At 41.2% G+C, this 22,524-nt stretch overlaps 1 protein-coding gene across 5 annotated transcripts in view; it reads left to right on the forward strand.

Annotated features, from left to right (window-relative positions):
- SHROOM2 (shroom family member 2) overlaps nt 1-22,524 on the forward strand; it is a 190,223-nt gene that overhangs the window by 54,632 nt on the left and 113,067 nt on the right. For all 5 annotated transcript variants that reach the window (XM_084617250.1, XM_084617251.1, XM_084617249.1 and 2 more), the window contains one exon: nt 20,871-21,022. In XM_084617250.1, the coding sequence (XP_084473376.1) occupies nt 20,871-21,022 (152 nt within the window). The remainder of the gene's footprint in view (nt 1-20,870; nt 21,023-22,524) is intronic.

The raw sequence follows: 22,524 nt of genomic DNA on the forward strand, positions 1-22,524 counted from the left end.
TAAATTCATGAGACTTCCATTCTAGTAACACAGGGAATAAAAGAGAATCTGAGTCAGAATTTTGAAAAGGTATTTGATTTACTGATACACTGGTAGCTGCAGAAAAAGCTCCTTATAATAGAAATACTGTGCTGGAAGGACCACATAAAGAATAGTTAGGCTGAAGCGGGCCAGAGCTGTAGATCTTGGTATTGTCTGGGAAACAAATAGGATGAGACCAATTTCTGGTGGAACTGCCTAATAAATATAAGAGACCATATCTTTTTCCAGTATTCTAAAAGGAATGTAGTTCAGCCTATACAGTTATCTGCATACCAGTTGAGCCTGAGTCCTAATTGTCAGAAATCCAAAATTCAGAAAGACTTGTGCTGCACATTCTCTGTGGGTGTATGAAGCCAAAAAAAAAGCTATTAGACTTGCATTACAAAAATTATGTTGAGAGGAATGCAAACCTTCATCCTCCCCGGGTATTAAAACTATTGGTCTTGGTGTTTTCAGTATGTAGCAAAAACATTTTCACCAGGTATCCTAATGCTCTTACCTTACAACATGTAAAAATGCCTCATTATGGAAAGCTGTTAAGCCTCCATCAATAAAACAGCTTACTTGGGATGTACAAGGTATTTTCTGTTGGAAGAGCAAGAGGCTTAGCTGCCACTTTTGACCATATTTTGACCCTCTTTCATCAACTAGTTTATGAAGGCTCTCACTAAAATTCAGAACCTGAACTGTACTGAATCTAGGGAGAACTTTAATAACTAGACAACAAGCAAAAACTACTAACCGTAAACCTGCCTGTAATGCAGCACAACTTGAAGCAGGTTTTAATATATAGTTCAAATGCCAGGTATTGTATTCTTTCTTGATGCCATTATGGCACTGGTTAATTTATTTCTTTATTAAATTTAAAGTTTAATACTATAAGTCAGATGATATTTTGTGACTTACAAACCTTGTCAGGATCTATTTAGGTTCTACCTAAAAACCAGAATTTTGTACTTAGCATAACTCCTTATGTTTTGCTTGGCACAAACTGCTGTTCAGAGTGACTGTGCCTGAACAGACCTTGATGATTTGCAGTCTTTCTTCATTCTGGAATGTTAACTTGTAAAATTGCCTCCTCTTTGGAAGTGATCGTCTCTATCTTCTTCTTCTTCTTCTTTATTTTTTTTAAACACACACCGTGACTTTCACATCATTCTATGTTGTATAGCAATAGTTGGCATTTATACGACACACTTTTTACTCCCTTCATCAGAGATCTATACAAACATTTAACCCCAGCAATGCCCATGTGAGGTAGGTAACTTGGGCAAGTCATTTATCTATTTCATAATGCTGTTGTGAGAATTGGTAAGATCATGTTCACAGCCCTTTACAAACATTAAGCGTGCTATATAGGTGTTTGCTGTTGTATATTATTATCCAAGATAGCTTCATAAGAACATAAGAATGGCCATACTGGGTCAGACCAAAGGTCCATCCAGCCCAGTATCCTTTCTGCCGACAGCAGCCAATGCCAGGTGTCCCAGAGGGAGCGAACCTAACAGGCAATGATCAAGTGATCTCTCTGCTGCCATCCGTCTCCACCCTCTGACAAACAGAGGCTAGGGACACCATTCCTTAACCATCCTGGCTAATAGCCATTAATGGACTGAACCTCCATGAATTTATCTAGTGCTCTTTTAAACCCTGTTAAACCAGTGTTAAGCCACTGTTGGCTTTTATGGTTGGAAGCATATGAACCTGTTGTTTTGAAACACATCTGATCATCTTGGAATAAACAGCATCTTACATTAAATGCTCAGCAGTCAGTTTCCTTGCTCTGTATGGCATATTTTCAGAGATCTCCTCTTCTTCAATATTAGCCAATACGTATTTTAAAGTCAGATGAGGGATTATGATATATCATTGTGTGAAAAGTCTTTCCTCTTTCAAAATTAAATTTGTTATCCTGCAAAGTTCGTTTTTTAGGGAGCTATGTTATTTGTTCAGCTCAGTCAGTCAGCTCAGTCAGTGCCTCTGCATTGTACAGAACATACAAAGGGACATACTGCCTTTGCTCACAGAAGTCTGTATTCTAAATCACATAGTTTAAACAACTGCATTGCAGGAAGGCCCAGGACCAAACTGCAAAATATTTTTTCAGTGATTTCTTTGGCAGAGTATCCAAGTTATTAACTGTATACCTATCTATCTTGGAGTGTTTTATACTGTCAGCCATGAGCGTTGTATCTGAGTGCCTTTTGTGTAAAAGCAATAGCAAGGTCTTTAATATTGTTGTTACTTGGTTTGAGATAGCACCTAGAAGCCCCAGTCATGCTGCAGGACCTCATTGTGCTAGGTGCTGTAGTCACAGAACAAAAAGATGGCCCCTGTCTAACAGACTTCATGAAGTCGCTGGAATTTCTTCCTTTATGGGATCAGAACTCTGCTTGGGGTAGGTTATTTTTTGGCAGGGGAGAGGAAGCATGAATGTAAAGGGTGTTTGAATTGTGGGTGTTGCTTATTTATAGATACAAGGCCAGAAGGGACTATTGTAATCACCTGACCAATGTATAATACAGGCCCTGGGACAGGAGTGGCCAAACTTACTGACCCTCTGTAACGTTCCCCTCTGGTGTGATCTGGACCACTCCAATCCTTGACTCTGGGAGCCAGCCTTACCCTGCTCTGCTGTGAGAATCCCCACTCCTGGGCTGTTTATGCACAGCCTTTGGCATGTAAGCTGTTCCCAGCTACTTGCAAGTGAATGACACTAGCCAGTACCTCCGGTCCCAGACACAACCCTAGGAATCTCCGTCTTGCAGTATCCAGTTATGTCAGCTGGACACTGCAAGCTTATATGACATCGTCAATTTAACAAAGAAATTGATATGTACCGGGCTTGTTATCCCAAAGAGAGTGTCTGACATCTTTCAAACCAAACACACTCCTTGAGGTAGAATAAACAAACATATTTTAAGTGATTATAAAGCAAAGCATAACAAGTCAGATTTGGTCAAATGAAATAAAAGCAAAACGCTTTCTAAGCTGATCTTAACATTTTCAGTGCCCTTACCAACTAAGATGCTTCTCACCACAGGCTGGCTAGTTGCTCTTCAGCCAGGCTCTCCCTTTTGATCAGTGCTTCAGTCGCTTGGTGTGGTGTCTGTAGATGGAGGTGGAAGAGAGAGAGAAAGCATGGTAAATGTCTCCCCCTTTTATCATGTCCTTTCTTCCCTCTTGGCTTTGCGCCCTCCCACCCCCAACTTCAGAGTCAGGTGAGCATTAACTCATCAGAGTTCCAAACTGACCAAAGGAAGGGGAGGTGACTCCCTCGAGAGTCTAACAGATTTTTTTGTTGCTGCCTAGGCCAGTGTCCTTTGTTCCTGTGAGGCTGGGCTGGGTTTGTCCCTTACTTGTCCTGATGAGGTGTGCTCTTGGAGAGTTTTTGCGTGGGCTTATTTTAAGCCATGAGGATACATTTCAGCCTCATAACTATATACATGAAATGATAACCTATAACATCACTATAACAACCATGCTCAGTGCATCGTGAGCCTGCCGAAGAAACCCAACGTGACAAACTTTGCATTGGCTACCACACAATCATTTTACAAAGATGAACATGGGGGTGTAGGGTGTTCCCCTCCAAGCTGCATACAATAATCTTCAGAAATTCGAGAGCAGCAAGATGCACAAGCTCCCCTGCGGGGTGGTGCCTGCTGGGGCATGTGGCTTCTGCTCCAACACATCCCTGCAGGGCTAAAGCCCTTAGGAACCCCTCCTCCCCCCGCAGAAGCCCCTAGGCTCACCACCCCGCTGCAGGGCAGAAGCCTCAAGCTCCTCCCACCCAGTCTGCTCAGTGGAGAATGGGGCAGGGTATGTGGAGGGCTCTGCAAGCTGCAGTTTAACTGTAAAAGAGCCACATGCAGCTCACGAGCCACAGTTTGGTCACACCTGCCCTGGGATTTCTCTGATTTAACTCTTCTTTGCACTAGAGTAAATTCTTTAGAAAAACATCCAATCTTGATTTAAAAATGTTCAGTGATGGAGAATCTACCACCACCCTTGGTAAACTCTTCCAATGGTTAATTGACCACATGGTTAAATCCCTCCCCCCATCTGAAATTTGTCTAACTTCAGCTTCCAGACATTCAACCTTTCATATCTTTGTTTGCTAGACTGAAGAGTCCTCCATTATCAATTTTCCGTGCATAGATTCTTACAGGTGGTGATTGTCACCCCTTAACCTGGTAAAAGGTTTTCTCAAAGAGGAAGACCGAGCACACACTTAAGATGGTAGACTTGGAATTCATTGCCCGTTCTGGGAGATTGCTCCATAGGTGGATCCCCTTTACAGAGGTTACTTTGTCCCCAGCTCTCATGCTTCGGCCTGGGTTTTGTGATCTGGGTCACTCCAGAGGAGCGCAGCTGTTACTGGGGTTCATAGATATGACTTCAAAACCATGAATTCAACAATTTATTTGGGAATATTATATACCCATTTTAGATTTTATGCGTGGAAGGTGTAAGATTTTTAAGCATCTATCAATGGGCAAGCTGCGCAATTTTAGAATTTCCTGTTTGTTGAAGTATTTGAACTTCCAACAATTGGTTCCTTAGTGGCTCTGCCATTGACTCAAATACTAAAGCAGACTTAGTGGTTCATTTTTAATGAGATATTGAAACATTTGTAAAAAGCAACTTTTTTATATTTGCGTCATTGAATACAGACTGTTAAATGCTGCCTCTTGGTGACGTGTAACTATACAAAGGTGGTATTGCTTGTGAACTTCTCCAGAAATATTTTTAGCTTTTTAAAAGGTGACTAACAATGATTTCTTTGTATTAGATGTAGTACAGTGTGTTTAACCTAGCTGAATATGAGTTTGTAGCATGAAGGCTCTCTGTATGTGGTTCCTCTTTTGCATGTTGTACGCTTGTGCTGGAAAAGAAACAGATTAAGGAATTACCCTTTTATCACTCACATTAATGGTAGATGTATACATTAAAAAATACTCTACACATAGTATATGACTTTTTCCCCAAATTCTGGGTAAATGCAACAGCACGAATATGGGCACGAAATTCTGAGCCACAGTGCAGGGATGTTCTACAGTTACTGATGTGTAAATGAAGATTGTTTTGTTTGTTTTTCCCCCCCTTTTCTCTGCACATTGGTTGTGGACGTCTGATTTGCATCATCATGGTAGCTCCCTCAGTAAATGTAGTATGTGAGAATTGCCTACAGCTGCTCTTTACCAGTCAAAGTAGCGTAGTTTCTTAATAAAATGTGTACTCTACCCTAATCAGGTAGAGCAAAAATTCTCTGCCATTTTGTAGTAGTGTAGTGTTTAGTATTCCACATAAGACTCAGTTCAGACCTTCCTGGCTAAATAAATGCTCTGAGTGCTAACACATTTCAAAATGAATATTGTTGACAGTTTGTTTTTTTAAGGGTTATAAATAAAATGGAAGATCATCTTGGAAATTGGCTATTTAAAGTGACAGGAATGGAATAATCTTATTTCAGAGTTTGGGGATTTACATGGGATACTAAAAGAACTTATCACTAACTCTAAACAGAGTTTTTAGGATGCTCCTTTTTGTATACTTTGTGTAAATTTCAGTTATACTTAAAATGTCTTAAGTGATAATTCAGCCCTGATCCTGCAATAATTAAAAGCAAGGGGAACTCTGCTCATGTGAGTAGTCTCACTGAGTCAAATAATTAAATGACCAAATGAGAGCTGACTTAGCTAATTAATTACATGTAGTTTGGGTATTTTCCATATGTCAACTTTGCAGTATTCTACTGTGTCAGACAGTCCCCATTGCTCATCAGTGCCTCCTTCTTGCTTTCAGTGTAGTTCAATAGTGCCTAGAGCCCTGATTCAGCCAACTGCTTAAACATGTTATTTCATCTTGTCAATTTACTGCATAAAAATAAGCTATTTATTTGTTAGCATTCATTTGGCATTCATCACCATGGTATCTGGGCATCTTCTGAGACCTACATTGATTACATTAAAGATTTCTGTAAGAAGAAACCAATTAACATCCCCCACCCCAGTTGTTCCTTAATGCCTGCAGCTGAACAAGTCCTTCAGAAAACAGAAATGAATCAGTTGGAAAGGCCTTCCAAAAAACGTCTTGCAGTGTTTCTGAAAGTAGTTCTAATTAACCATATTTACGACTGAATGCAAGCTTCCTTGCATTGTTTTTAATGTTTAAGGGCAAAAGTAAAAATGATTCCTGTATTCTACTAATCCAGTGGTGGAGGAACAAAAGAGTGAAGGGGATCTGGGGCAAGGTTAGACTGACTGATCCTTGCAGTGTTTCCAAAGTAGAATATGTTCCTGTGACTCTATCTACAAATCTGTCATTGAAAAACCATGTTTAACAAGAAAACATAATTAGAAAACTTCCTTGTTTTTTTAAATGAAGGGATATATGAGAGAGAGAGAGAGAGTGTGTGTGTGTGAAATACATACATGCCTGTATACACAAAGAGCGAGAGGGAGAGAGAGAAAACAATGTAAGAAAATAGTTAAACTGAGTCTTTTGATAGAATAATAATTGACAATATTTACACCAGTCAACAGGAAGTGCTGGTTTTACTGACAAACAAGATTACAGGATTGTCTAAACTAATTCTCCATTTTAAAGGTTGTTTAGAATTTTTAGCATATTATAAAATGGAAAAAATTAAGAAGAAAAGCTTAGTTTAACTTGGTTTAAAAAATAAGAAGCAATGTAAGAACAAAGCTAAACACTTAAATCTGTTGCTGAGATACATAAAAATAGCTGAAAAACAATAGTGTAGGACTGAAAAGTCGAAGTTCAGAAAGTTAAAATTTATTTCAAATAATGTTGCCATCTCAACTTGTAATTTAATAAATGGGTCCCTTGTATTTTGTAACATGCTTGTGGGTGCTATGCAACTGCAGAGAAACAAGTTTCGCATCCCAATTTATTTTCCACTGTACAGCAGTGTCAGGTTTCCCCAACCTCACATCTCCCTCCCCAAATCAGTAGGTATTATAAGTATTAATCTTACTACTGGGTTGTTGGGAGCTGGTAAGAAATTGTTCTCACCATGAAAAAATTGTGAGAAGTATTTGGAAGTTAACCTTTTATTTCTAGTTCACTTCTTTTAAAAAACAAAAACAAAACCTTGCTATTCAAGTTGGGCATGTTTCGGCAAAATGAAATCATGTGTAAATCTGGCAAAATGGAAGCCCCAAGTCAGAAATGAAAGAGAACTTTCCACTGTGATACTACATAATGCATAATATTGATTTTTTTTTTTAACCAGTATGAAGGATGAGATTGTGCAGCACCAGTCCCACTGGCAAATATTTACTCACATGCATAGTTTCGCTGAAATCAATGAGACTACTCATGTGAGTACATACTTACCAATGGGAGGAAAGATTGCACAGTCTAGCTCAAAGATGATGCAAGTTGACAAAAATTAACATCCTTTAACATTAACATTAAAATAGAAGAGAAGAGAGGGTGTCTTTGGGGGGAGAGATCTTGGCTCCACTAAAGTCCATGGCAAAATTCCCATTAACATCAATGGGATCCTTTGTGATTTACTAAGGCCTGGTCTGTACTACCGAGTTAGGTCCATGTAAGGCAGCCTACGTTGACCTAATTATGTCAGTGTCTGTACTACAGCCTTGCTCCTGCTGATGTTGGTGAAGTAGGGCACTTGCATTATAATGTCACCTCCATGAGAAGCTTAGGGCTTTTGTTGGTGTAGTTAGGGTGAGGCAGTATACATGTAGACACTGCCTTACTTGCATTGGCTGTTGTTCTTCTCAATTTCACAGCTCCATGGTGGAGCTGTGAAATTGACAAGAAAGGCTGTAAGGCTGCATGCTGTGAACCAGGGGCCTGGCGCAGAGATCAGGCTGTCACCCTTGGGTGGGTGGGGGCTCCAGCTAGGGCTGGGTTGCTGCCTGGGCTCCCTGCTGGGATTCCTGCTGCGCCTTGGGGCTTCCAGTGGGGAACAGGGAGCCTGGATGACCATGAGGAACTGGGTGGCAACTCCTACCAGGGAGCTCTGTGCAGATCTGAGATCCTGGGCTCTCAGCCCCCAACACTGCACCTCTTAAGTCAGTGGGGGAAGTGTTCCTGGTGACCACGCGTATCACTGACAGACGAATGGTAGTGTGGACATGAAAACTGCAGTAATTACGTGGTCACCTTGAGTTTATAGTGTAGACTTGGTTTTCCAGTGGCTTCCTGTATTATCTGCTAATGATTTCAAATGTTGCTTTTCAGAAAGATAGCCTACACCCGTAGTAGGCTTTCCGATGAAGTGAGCTGTAGCTCACGAAAGCTCATGCTCAAATAAATTGGTTAGTCTCTAAGGTGCCACAAGTACTCCTTTTCTTTTTGCGAATACAGACTAACACGGCTGTTACTCTGAAAAAAGTACCCTCAGTAATCAAAACTTCTCATTCATTTCCCATATGAGTTCTGCTGGGAAGTGTTGCTTTCTATGTGTACTTTCAGATTGCTTAAAATGGGTAGAGTTTTGTTTTTAATAAAATGTTTTAATATTATCTAGCACTTCTATCATGCTTTCCATCTGAGGATCTCAGAGTTCTTTACAAACACTTTGTGAACAAGTTTAATGAAAAGTTACACTTTTTTTCTTTTTAGTATTAAAGAACAACACCCCCCCCCCCCACACCCAGTGATTGCTTTGAGTTGATTTCAATAATTTCGTTTAGTTATTGAATATTTTAGCAATGATGGTTGGTCTGTATTATATATGTTACTGTCCAGGGCAGGCTCGCAAGATGTAACAGTATTTCCTTGGGATGGACAGGAAGACCGATAACCCAGTGATGTGGAAATGTTGAGTGTAACTTTGAACCTTGAGATCATTGAGATTATTTTATATTAGATCTAATTTATTTTCTTTCAGGTTTCTTGAAAAAGAGTTGAAACAATTTGTATTTTATCTTAGAACCCTCCTTCTTTTCGACTCTGTTCTTAGCAGCAGCCATAACACCACAATGTAACATAAATGTAGACCTACCCCATCGTAAAAAGCTTAGTTGATATTAACTGCTACAAGAAGTAATCACACATCTGAAATTATCCTCAGACTTGGCAGGTGGAACTATTAAGAAGGTAGATAAATTTTAAATTATGTGTTTTGGGATAAAAGTCTTGTAAGAGTCCCCTGAAGCAATTTCTTGCATGGCACAAGTATATAACTTCCTTTTTATTCAGGAATATTTGAACAGCCCTGACTGGGATGATTTAGTTGGTGTTAGTCATGCTTTGAGCAGGGGTTGGACTAGATGACTCCCTGAGGTCTCTTCGAACCCTAATCTTCTATGATTCTATGATTAGTTGGAAGGAAAATTTAAAGGTATCGTGTAAAACAGGCTTGAAATATCCACCAACTCATGATGAGCAGGAATCTCTCTTGGGCAAATACTACCAGCTTCTGCAGAATCAATATTTAAAGTTTTCAGTTAAAGAAAGAGTTTCTAGTTCTTGTGGTTGTGAATGTAACTTTCCAAATGTGAAGTGAAGATTATGTTTAGACAAGAGGGTAAATAATGCAGTAATGTCTGCCTAAATTTGCTGATGGTTCAAGTGCCTTTCCTGATGCTCAGGCTCTTTCCCAAGTAGCAGCAGAGTGTCAGTGCGCAAGAATGGATGATGCTGAGCGAATAGGTAGTTACTGAATATTTTTTTACCTTCATTGTTCAGTGTGTACTTATGTACTGAACACAGAATTATAAATTTCCTCATTTTGAGTGCAGTAACTTGCTTTTTTATTTTCATTTTTTATGTTAAAGGAAAAGCTTGCAAATTGAAAAAAAACAGAAGTTCCATCATGTGGCATTATACAGAAATCCATGAGTCATCAGCAGAGTTGGAACCTTTAGACCTACCACACAGACCTTTGCACTTGTGCTAAAGGAATAGGTGATAGAAGATGACAACATACTGCTGCTGTGTGAACCAGCCGCTAGAAGAGGTGAAATCCACATTTTGTCAGTGGGCAGGGCCGGCCTTAGGGAAAATAGCACCCTGGGCAAACTTGTATTTCGGGGCCCCTCGCCTCAGCTACCTTCCCAGACTCCCCACTCCACGCCCATTGCTCCAGTCCCTGCTGCCTCTCGCCCCCCACTCCCATTGCCCCAAACTCCTATCCATGACCTCACACACCAGGCCCACCCTGCTTCTTGTCTCTTAACCACAGCACCACCCTCACCACATCATCCACCTGTAGGACCGATCTTGCCCTGCAGTGACTCACATCTGGATGCTATGGTCATAGGCATCATAGGAAACCCCACAGCAGTCACTTTGACTCCCCCAGCCAGTGCTGCAGGGAACCTGCGTCTGGTTGTTGAGCAGGACAGCCAAGATAATGTAGCAAGCAGTCTGCTGCACTCTGAAAGGTTGAGTAGGCTCTGGGGCAGAGTCGTACCTCTCCTGTACCTCCCAACCTCTCCCACTCAGCATGGCATCCAGCTTCTCTGCTAGAGACCCAGAGGGTTGGCAGCCCAAGGGGAGGTGCAGTGACAGGAGTGCACCACAGGTCTGTGGTAGCAGGCGTGCATGGTGACCTGAGAGCCCCGGAAAGTGGGGACGGAACCAAAGGTGTGTGTGTGTGTATATAGAATCACATTTGTGTAGGGATACTGGGGTTGAGGGGGAGAGGAGAGGAAAGAGTGATGACATGGGGGTTCCAGAAGGGCAGATCTCTCCCCACCCCAATACTGAGCATCCCCAATATTCAAGTGCCCCTCCCCAGTCCCACGGAAGGTGGGTTATTAGGTGAGAGGGAGGTTAAAATGCTCCAGCACACTGAAAATAGCTAGGGTGGATGGTGATGGTGGAAAGTTCACTCTTGAAATATCCCAACCCCCTGCACTAACACCTCCCTTTGGGATGAGTAAGAAAAAGGAGGAGCCCTTGACAACTGGGGAGCATGGGGAACTGTGGGGTCAGTGTGGCATGCAGGAGCCAGACCTTGAAGACATGAAGGACAACCTAAGAACTGTGAGAATGGGGGGCCCTGAGAACTGGAGGCTGGGACCTCCTGGGACCTATGTGGGCATGGAGGGGTCCCCAGGGGGCTGGGGACACCAGGGGGGTCCTCTGGAAGCTGGGAGCACAGGGAGGGATTCCCTGGAAACTGGGGGCATGGGGGTCAGGACCCCCCTAAGACTTATTGATCTCTTCTTTGCCCTGGAATTTTAGTTCCCCTCCCAACCTGGAAGAGGCTGGCAACTTCCAGCTCCCATTGGCTGGCCGAGATGCCCCACTCACTTTCCATTGGGTGGCATAGCTTTCGTTCAGGCTGCCCATTGAAAGAGGAATGGCAGGGCTGGGACAGTCTGTGAGGGAGGGGAAGAGACAACTCCCAGTCACAGAATGCGGAGTGCAGAGGCGGGACTAGGAGCCGGGCTGGGAGGGACACCATGTGGGGTGGTGAGCATGGGGCCTCTGGTCAGGAGCAGGGAAACGGCGTTCCTACCGCATTGGGCTGCAACCTCAGGCAGCGAGGGGAAGCCTGAGCCCATGACCTCTGCACCACGGCGCCCCCTGGCTACGATGCCTTGGGCGAGGGCCCAGATTGCCCTGCCCTAAGGCCGGCCCTGTCAGTGGGTTTCAAAGCTATTTGCTCACAGCAAAGGAATGTTGTGAGTTGGGATCTCAAGCTTCAATTCGAGCTTCTGGGGTAGGGCTGGGGGTAGGGGAGTGTGGTCCTTCCACCCCGGTCCTCAACAAGCTTGACTCCCTTCTGTTCCTCTGACCTGTCCCAGTCCTCTTCACCTTCCTTGCCAAGTCTCCAACACTCAAGCCCTACCCTCTCTACATTTCAGGTAGTCTGCAGCCTTCTCCAGCAGTGAGGCATTGAGAACACAGACAAGACAGTCTCCCTGTTTTCAGTTCTGGTGCCCAGGAGCCAGGAGGAGCAATTAGATGCTCCTGCAACCCTGAAATTGAGCATTCTCAGTTGTTCTGTGGATGCACAGGCAGTCCAGTTGGCAGGTGGGGGGTATGAGGGGATGGAACATGCTCAGTGCAGATGGAATCTTTGGAGAATTTAGCTGCCAAACTCTATAAGTCTCTTCCACACATGTGGAAACTGATATTTTTTTCACAAGGTTTATAACTTGGGCAGATATTTGATGATGGCAAAAGGTACATCCACACTTTTCTGTAAATTTTTATGTCCATGCTTCAAACCCTGGAGGTGCTATAGTGAAACAGCTGTAATAATTTTTGAATGCGAGCAAAACAACATATTTTTCCTAATGTGTCTGAATGGCAGTGCTGTTTTACTAAAACTTGTTTTAAATTTTAATAAAGAAAATCAGCCTGAGGCAGTAGCCTGGCAGGGGAAATTTGAGCCTGAGTGGTTAAAATTTGGCAAAGGGTGTGTCTATACAGCAAAGAAAAACCTGCGGCTGTCCCGTACTAGCTGACTTGGGCTTGGTCTGTGGGACTTTTTCATTGCTATGTAAATTTCCAAGCTTGGGCTGCAGCCTGGGCTCTGGGACACTGTGGAGTGGGAGGATTTTTGCGAATACAGACTAACACGGCTGTTACTCTGAAACCTGTCATAATGAAAAGTATTAGGCAACATTCACTGTAGGTGCTGCCACCCATGCTGACTATAGTAATTTTTGTAATACTGCAATTTGATGTGAAACCGTCCCATGATTTTTGTATGTCGCCTGTTGATGTAGATCATTAATTCCTTGGGGCAGGGATCATCTCACATTTAAATATCTTAAATTATTTTAGTTTATCCTCCTGAGTTTGCAAAGTGTTCATAATACTCTTACTTAAATGATCTAGGCAAACAGGGCTACATTAAACAAACTGCTGTCTGGTACAAACAGTTACTGGTGGTTACATTGTAAAAAGTCATCTCATATCATAACAGCGACATTGATCTGCACATTGTGTTAGAATAAAATATTAGTTGTACATTTTAACCTTAAAGAGCAGAAATTGGACTGTTTTATACCAGACTTTTGAAATTCCTGCTTCTGGTTTGAGGAACTGGTTTGAGTTTGAGTTTCAGCCTTGAGTCTGTTTGTAGAGCTGTGAAAAGTCCCACATGAAAATGTAATGTTATAATATAAATGGTGGCAGGCCTTTAATCGTAACAGGAAAGGCACAATTATAAACATTCGGTAAATATGTAAAGAGTTGTGTTAAAGAGGCATATAGAATGAAAGCTTTTCAAAATATGATTTTTAACACTAAGAAATTGTTAAGCTAATGCCCAAATGCTTAAAGATGACAAACTATTTGAGAGAAAGGCGAACCCATGACATACTCCAGGAATAGGAGATGGTCTCTTCCTTCATTTTTTCCCCCATATTGATTTGTAAAGACATTGGTTGGTACCAAAGCCCGTTTCCATCCAAATTAGAATTTGGGGTGTCTGGATCTGAATTTGGATTTACTCTCTACATGATCATGATGGACATTTTATGAGAGCAGTTCTACACAGATCTTTATCCCCATCCTGTGGTTCTCGGGAGGTTGGGGTGGAGGTGGGGAGGGAGCGGGAGTGTCTCAGGGATCCACCACCTCCAGTGCCTTTTGAGGAGGAGGTCTGCTGGGTCAACTTGTTCAAGATAGTTTATAAGGATATTAGGGAAAGGTTCAGTGGAGTAGGTGGATGGACTGGACACAGGGCATTGTATTAAAATAGAAGTTGGAACTCTGTCTTCACTGCAATTGCCTGTGACTATTGCCACAAGTACTGCGAGCAGCACTGAGTGATCAACTGGCTAATAACACTGGTGAGGCCAACTTGCACCATTTATGTACTCAAACCACAGGCCTGTCTTACACATTTCTCTCCTCTCTCCACTAAATAATCCTCTTTCCATCCTATTGCAATGGAATGAATGTCCAGTCTGAAGAACTGGAAAGGAAGAATGGTCCAGTGGTTAGGGCGCTAGCCTGGTACTTCAGAGACCTGTCTTTGATTCCCTGCTCTGCCGGACTTCCTGTGTGACCTTGGGCACTCAGTCTCTCTTCCTGAGATCTCTGTCTGTAAAATGGGGATAACAGTATTTCCTTACCTTACAGGGGTGTTGTGAGGATATTGAAGACCGAGACAGTTGGATACTAAGTTAGTGCCATATAGGTACATAAATAGAATTTGAACAGTGACACTAATTTACCACAAACACATCGTCTTCTGACTAACTTACTGTAATTTACGCCACCACTAGACTCTCCTGCATTTGACTTGTAGACTTCACTGGTAGAGGTACCTATTTACAACCAAATCTGGGTGTAACCCAGACTGTGTATTCAGTGCATATCAGTGTGCAGTAACAGGATGTGGAATTGTTATGGTATAATAGGCCTAATAAACTCATACTAAGCTTTAATTATAAAGGATTTTTTCTCCTCATTCTGCATTGCATTGAGTCAATCAGTGTGTCACTGCTTCATTTCACTTGTCTATCTCCAGAGATTTCGTTTGGTGTTTTTTTTCTTTGATTCGCTGACTTTTTTAGTGTCACTGTACTATGAGCATCTAATGGATTTTTACAGATAATCAACATACCAGCCAACACAAAGCTATTTTTTGTTTGGGTGATAAAGCATATTTTTATTCATGGGGTCACTGCTGATAACAGAGTCCTGGTAAATGGGGCTATTTTCCCTGTGTTTTTCTGTTTCACTCTCCCCTCTCCCAAAGAAAGGACTCTCCAAGGACAAGAAGCTGATACAATGTTGTTCTAAACGAAACTAGATAGTGTGTGATGCTGCACTTCCCCATCCTGCATCCTGCTTGTTTATACAGGTGTTTCTACAAGAATGTGGGTATTTAAAGTTAACCAATGAAAGCTGATAAAAACAGTAGTTAAGGGTCACATTCTAGGATTCTTGCATCTCTGTCAAGCTTCATCAATTTAAATGTCCACATGATCAGCTTCTTCCTTTTCCCTTATGTGTTACTAACTTGGGATATAGGTTTGAGAGTATCCTTTGAATATGTGGTACATCTTACTGTGAATATTCCTTTGTGTGGAGTGGGATGAAGGTCTCCAAAGAAGGAGAAATACAAAGTACTTACCATCCTGTAACATACACACGTTGCCTATGCTTAGTTTGTTCCTTTGCCTGATGCTTCCTGAAATTAATTGTAGCATCTCTTTCCATAGGAACAGACAGTATATCAGAGTTCAGACAATATTTTTAATGAGAGAACTTTGAGAGAGTTTTCATATCCTCCACCCATATTCCATTCTCCATACTAAAGTTTTTTGGGTGACATTGGGGGAGATGCATTTTTGGAAGATTTTTTTTTTTTTTACGTCTGTTGCCAGGACAATTTGCTCTTGACTATTTGCATTTGTCTCTTAGGCCTGGACTGCACACACAGTTTGTATTGGTATTAGTGTGTCAGTTAGGGTGTGACTCTTTGTTTTGTTTTGTTTTTTACTCTATACCGCTATACCAATACAGCCCTTAGGGTGGATACAGTTATACAGGTATAAAGCACCTACCAGTATAGGAATAGCTAAACCACTATAAAGCACCTTTTACTGATATAACTGCATCCAAATTAAGAGGGTTTGATGTTTTAAGTCTTTTTTTAATTTATAGCAAAATACAGATACCAGTTGCCTTACCTGGCCCTCTTCTCTGTCTCATTGAAAAACTTGCAAGTGCACAATATTTGGAGGAATATTAAATTCCTGTGTATGGCTGAGGGTTGAGAAAGGGGTTTTTATAATAGGAGTCTGCATCTCTACCTGTTCTCATCTTGTTTCACACTGTGTCGTGGCTGTTGGCTGATTGTAGACCGATATGGCATTAAATATTGCCATGTTTTTGTTGGCTATTCTTGCCAGATCCAATCGTATAGCCTCCCACTGACTTTTTTTTTTAAGGCTTCTTGTCCAATATTTACCTTGTTTGAAATTCAAATACGAATATCAAGCTCAATTTCTAGGATAAATAACATTTTATGTGGCGGGGAGGGGAGGTGTGTAGGGTTTAAAATTTGGATCTAAATACATAGCATTTCATCATTTCTAAACTTTCTGCTGGGTTTGCTTGCCCCACTTGCCCTGTTTCTCCTTGAGGAAATCTTCTTCCAAGTCTGACAAACACAAACTCATCTGTGCCTATTGCTGATGCTCAACTATGACAGTAATGCTGCTCGCTCTGATAGATTCTTTTAGAGAAATGAACAAAAGTAGGGTCTTTGGTGGTACAAATAAAATATACAATTTAACTCTCTAAATGTGTGAATGAAACAAATGGAGAGGACCTGCTCTCTGGCTAGGTTTTGGGCAGATGTTCAAAGTGACCTGAGCCAGATTCCTGTCTCTCTTCTAGTGAGAATGCAAAACAAAAAGAAACACCATGTTCAGAACTGTGTGTAAATCAGAAATGGTTCCAGCCACCTCTTTGTCCTGATGTTCCTTGTATTTATCAGGATGTGTATGGAGAAACTTTTTTTTGTGTGAATACATTTTTTGTATGTGTGTGTATATTTGCGGTATGAGAAAAAATTGCACAATAGTTTTCACAAGGGTATTTGGCAGTGCTGAGAGAGTTCTAAATTTGTCTGTTGGGTGGGTAGGGTTGTCGTTCCAACAACAGGCTGATATAGCTGAGAGTACATCTGGTATATAGATAATATGATGAAAGTAATAAAATCAAAATTCACGACAACAGGGAAATTAGAATGGCAATAGTAGGAGAAAAGGAGTATAATGTTTTTTGCAGATAGCTTCTCCTATGAATTTGTTAGTTATTTTACTTGCATTCAGTTGCTGGTAGAGCCTTTATCTTAGGGAGGTTTACCGTAGAGACTTGTTGGTTTAAAAAAAACCAGTTTCTTAGTTAATTAAAATGGATTGTTGTATTTTTCCCCCTAGCAAATACTCATGCTTGGACCAGCAAATACATAATTGAAAGGAATTATGTTGTTTATACACACGTTCACTGATCTATGTTCAAACCATCAGGGAAAATGTATGCACTAATCCTTTTAGCTCAGAAGGATTGTTACTGTATAAGAATGTATATGTTTTATTCTTTTTATCTGCAACTAATTTAGAAACAACATGTGAAGAGACCCACTTCCAGTATTTGTCAGGGGTGCTTCACCTCAGTCTCATTTTTCAGTTGTGATTAATCTTGTTTTGGACGTGCCCAGGAGTCTCTTTGGAAGGCTTACACTATGTGGAATGTGCAGTTCCCCTGCTGAAATGAAAACTCAGAGGGGGTAACTGAATACTCTCTTCAGTCAGTGTATTTCCAGCTCGAAGAAAAAACAAATAGCTTTGCTGAGAACAATGAAAATTCCTTGAAACCCTAGGAGACGGGACTTAAAAAGTGACACTGTCAAGGTCTTAAGGTTCAGACTTTCAAATTGCTTATAACCCAGTGGCACAAAGTCTTTCCAGCCCTCAGGGCTGAACCAGTACCTTGCCAGGAGTTTAAGGGCCACAAGTAGTTTACATGTAAATATGTTGCTTAAAACTCCTCAAACCACAGTAGATTATACCTCTTAATTTTTATTCATCCTGGGTTGACCTCCATCCTCAGCCCCATGGTCTGGTGATTCACCACTGCATTTCGTTAACATTTCCACATGCTCTATGCTCCACCATGCTTCAGGCTTCAAAATCCATATCATTTAAAGGTAATCCAGAAATGCAGTGAAGCATTTAAAGGACTTGAGAGTACTTTTTGGAAGGGTCAAGATTCATCAACCTCAGGTGCTCATCCCCTCTCTTAGCTTTGATTGACTTGTGACTCTCTTCTGTGGCTGCCTATAAGCAACTATGTATTTCCATCCCTGACTCCTTGGTCTCCTAACCTGTTCACTTGCATGGAAGTGTGATTTCCATCTCTACTCCCTTGCTCTCCACTCCACCATACAACTGAAGTGGGATTTTAAATTTTTAGTGAATCCATGAGATTTGGATAATACCCTGGCAGTTGTGGGTCGTGGATTGTGCATTAATTGTATCTGGATGTGGAAACTTACCTGAATTTTAATTATCTGCATTTTTAAAAAGATATTATTTGAAATCTACTTTACTATTGTTTAGTAATTTTAAAAATAACCATTGTTTTAGAAAGGTCTACAAATACAAAATATTCAGTGCATCATTTTTTACTTAAACATTTTTTGAAGAGACAAGGTGGGATGAGGTATTTTATTGGACCAACTTCTGTTGGTGAAAGAGACAACCTTTTGAGCTACACAGAGCTCTTCTTCAGGTCTGGAAAAAGTACTCCATGTCACAGCTAAATACAAGGTGGAACAGATTGTTTAGCATAAGTAGTTAACACATCTCCTAAGGGACCATTCAACATGACAATCCTCATGTTAACTCTCATCATTCCAAGAACTATCGCTTTATTTTAACATTTTACTTTCAACTGTATTGTTGAAGCATTGCTTTTTTTAAAAAAAAACTTCAGTTTATAAACAAAGTCTCGAATATCCACTCCTGAACTGTATTGGATCCATATGCCCTTTTTGTTGATTGTATTGTGGAAGATAAGTTGAAATATGTTGGTTTTTTTTTTTTTTTTACTAATTATGTAGTAAATGACTTGGCCTGCTTTTGCATACAGTAAAATGTAAAACATTATTTGTTTATGGTAATACCTGTGATGTGCTAGGCATTTTCCAGAGATTTCAAGAGAGTACAGGCCCTGTGCAGAGGAGCTCATTATCTAGGAACTGGTAGACAAATTATGGAATGAGGAACAGCTAGTATGGAATTTTTATACAAGTCAATTAGATTCTCTGTAGGCAGCACAGCAGAAGCAGGTTTTCAAGAGGGCCTTGAGTGTGGCCAGGTTAGGGGTCTTGCGGATGGACTCGGGACAGTCGTACCATGCATAGGGGACAGTATGAAGGAAGGCCTGGGGATGATTGTGCAAGAAGGAGGCTGGGGAACACCAGAAGAGCAGAAGCTGTTTGGGTTGGGGAGGCATGACACAAAGCATGACAAAGATGGATAAGCAGGGAGGGGGAGGATTTTATATAGAGCTTTGAAGGTGATGACAAGTGTTAAATCTGCTGTAATAGTGGATGGTGAACTAAAGGAGGGATGGATTCAAAGGGGGGAATGACATGATCATGCAAGAACTAGGACTTTAGTGATTGCATTTTGTATGGACTAAAGGGGAGCCAGAGATGATGTGGGATTTTGAGTTGGGATATAAAGAGGACCTGAATGAAAGATTTAGCTTTGAGAATGGAAAGAAAATGGCAGATCTAGGAGTTGAGGAAGAAGTAACAAGATTTGGATACGGTATGTGAGCAGATGAGAGGGAAGAGTCAAAAATTATCCGTAGATTGTAGATGTGAGTGACCAGGGGGATGGTGGTGTGTGTACATAAAAGAGAACGGAAGAAGTTAAGGAAGCCAAGGGCTTGATTTGCAGAAGAGCTGAGCACCTACAACTACCATTGAAGTTAATGGGAGCTGCCAGTACTCAGCAAATCAAACTCTGGTTTTGTTTTTTAAGATTAACAATATCTATAGTTATTACTAGATTTATCTCTTATGTGTTGACGGAAATTGTCAAATACTAACTCCTCTTACTTTATCTGCCTGTCAATCTGAATATTATGAATAGTTTGAGTAAAATTTGACCAGTAACATTTTCTGTAGTCCAGGAGGGGTGCTAGGAATAGCCCATTGACATATACCGTGAATGGTCACCTTACCTGGGCATGTGATACATTCAATCTTTCCTTACTGGTTCTCACACCTCCCTCTCTCTTCCCGGCCACAACTGCTGTGTAGTTCTATCAAGCATTGTAAAATGCTTATTTTCTTAAAGGAAATACCTTCTTACAACCCTAGAAATTAGTTAAATTAGACATCTGATTAATTAAATTAGTTCATATTTCCCAGACACAACTAGTTTCACAATATTTTGGTTACCACAGCACGTCAAACATCTTTTGGGTGGAATGTAATGGTGATGGTGGTGGTGATATCAGCTAGCTCATCTGGAAATCTAGATTTTAAAGTGTTTGTCCAAGACTTTTTTGTGCAAGCATGGTTAACTATATTGGCCAAGCATTGAACAGAGGTGAGGCCGTCAAACTCAAGATCACAGGTACCCTTGGCTTTCACACCAAGGAACACATCTGTACTACAGTGGCATGGCTACAGCTATGCTTTGGTAATGCCATAGTGTAGACACTTCCTACAGCAATGGAAGGGGTTTTTCCATTGATGTAGGTAAGCCACCTTCCTGAGCAGCAATAGCTAGGTCAATGGAAGAATTCTTTCAACCTAGATGCACCTACACTGGGGATAGGTCAGTGTAATTCCAGCGCTCAGAGGTGAGACATTTTCAGGCCCCTGAGTGCCGTAGCTATGTGAAATAAACTTTTCCGGCCCTAGATTTTAGTGTTGCAGCCTTTTGCTCAGGTAGCCCTCTCTTCCCTTCTTTTCTCCAGCCTAGTCTATGCTTCAAAGTTAAATCAATTTACCTAGGTCGCTACTGCTGCTTGGGGAGGTGGATTACTTACCTTGATGATTAAAAACCTTTCCACTGCTGTAGGAGGTATCTGTGCTATACCGCTGCCAGTGCATAGCTGCTGTAGCACCCGTAGTGTAGACATGTCCTCCCTCTCCCTCATCATAATGCTTATTTCTATGTCATTACTTTAGCTCTGAATATTTTTTAACAAGCAAATCATTTGTTTGCATTTTAACCACCTCAATGTATTACTAATTACCCAGTTGTTATGTAGTACCAAAAAACACAATGAATGTTTTTTTCTTTTTTATCCTTTAAAAAAAATGAAGTTATTTGTTCTCAATTCTTCTGGCTTTTTGAATTGTTTTTCTTCAGATTGAAGAAGGGAGCAAAGCTGCAGCTGTTGACAAGTTACTGGCTGGAGACGAAATTGTCAGCATCAATGACGTGGGCCTCTCTGGGTTCAGACAAGAGGCGATCTGTCTGGTGAAAGGATCACACAAGACTCTGAAGCTTATAGTGAAAAGGTAAGCTCCTGACGGACAGCCAGAGTGCTGGATGCTGCCTGACTCTGCTTTTCAAAGGAAAGAGGCAGACTAAACCTGTTAAAGAGAAGCAGCAATGATTTGCTGTTTTACTTTATTCTCTGCAGGACTCTTTTTAAGGTGTCAGACATTGTATGTTGTCTTTTTTTCCCAAAGGGGCACAGAATCTCCATGAGATGAAACACTGTGCAGGCATCATATGGAAGGGGTGAAGGTCCCAGGGCTTTGGTGTGCTACAAACAGACTTATTTCACAGCTTCAGTCTCTAATTCAGGAAGAAGGGAAGGGAGATGGCAGGCTTGCCCTCGCATTGTGGCAATAATGACTGTTGGGTGCAATAGTTGCACATGTGAATGTGGTTGGGAGAAATTGGTTTTGTGAGGGGCTGGGCAGGAAATGTTTTTTTCATCCCTCAAGAATTTTTGAGATTTAAAAAAAAAGTATTTTCATCCTGAATCGGGATGAAAAGTCAAAATCTGAAAAAATTTCATGAACCAAAAATCTGGAAAAAAAAAATTGACTCAGTTCAATGGAAATGTTTTAGTGTTAGCCCTTTACATATGTACTATACAATAGCTTACATTTTGAAACAGCTTTTTATGTTGCCCCTTAAAATGGACAAAGATGTTTTGACAATTTCAGGAAAATATTGAAACAAGTTTCAAAATGGGAAATCTATCAGAATTGATTTTTTTCCTGCAAACAGTGTCAGATTTGATGAATCAACCTTTTCTGATGAGAGAAAAAAAAAAACCTTGTCAAAAATACATTGCAAGCTCTTTAGTCGTGTGCATTGCGGATGGTTGTGTTTTAGAAGTGAAAAGTGCATTGGTGTAGCGCCAAAGAGAGTATTGTGGTGATTGGGTGATGCAACACATCAATTTAGGTTGGCTTGAATGTGAATGTTGCCTTAAATGGTGATCTTTCCTTTGTGGTGATAGCTTTGATAGGAAATGAAGATGAACAGCCTTTACTTTTAGATTAAAAGGGGCTTTCTTGTGGGGATGGAAGAAATTAGCAGAGCTGATGAATCTATCACCCAAACAGATTGTGCAATAACTTACAATTCTATGAATAACAGGTTCAGGGAGTTCTACCAAAATTTGTAGAGCACCAGGCCTAATAAATAAAAATAAAAAATTGTCTGGACTACGCTATAAATCATATTGGTCTCCATCAACTTGATCCTGCTCTGGCTACTCTGCTGGAAAAGATTTCTCATTAGAGCAGTGGTTCTCAAACTATGGGTCGGGACCCCAAAGTGGGTTGCAACCCTACTTTAATGGGGGATGCTGGGGCTGGCATTAGACTTGCTGGAGTCTGGAGCCGGAGCCAAAGTCTGAGCCCCACCACTCAGGGCTGAATCCCAAGGGCATCAGCCCTGGGTGGAGGGGCTCAGGTTACGGGCCCCCCACCTCGGGCTGAAACCCTTGGGCTTCTGCTTTGGTCCCCCACCCTGGGCAGTGGTGTTTTGGTTTTGGCCC

This window comes from Lepidochelys olivacea (assembly GCF_965140295.1).
Source record: "Lepidochelys olivacea isolate rLepOli2 genome assembly, chromosome: 1".
NCBI classification, from domain to species: domain Eukaryota; kingdom Metazoa; phylum Chordata; order Testudines; family Cheloniidae; genus Lepidochelys; species Lepidochelys olivacea.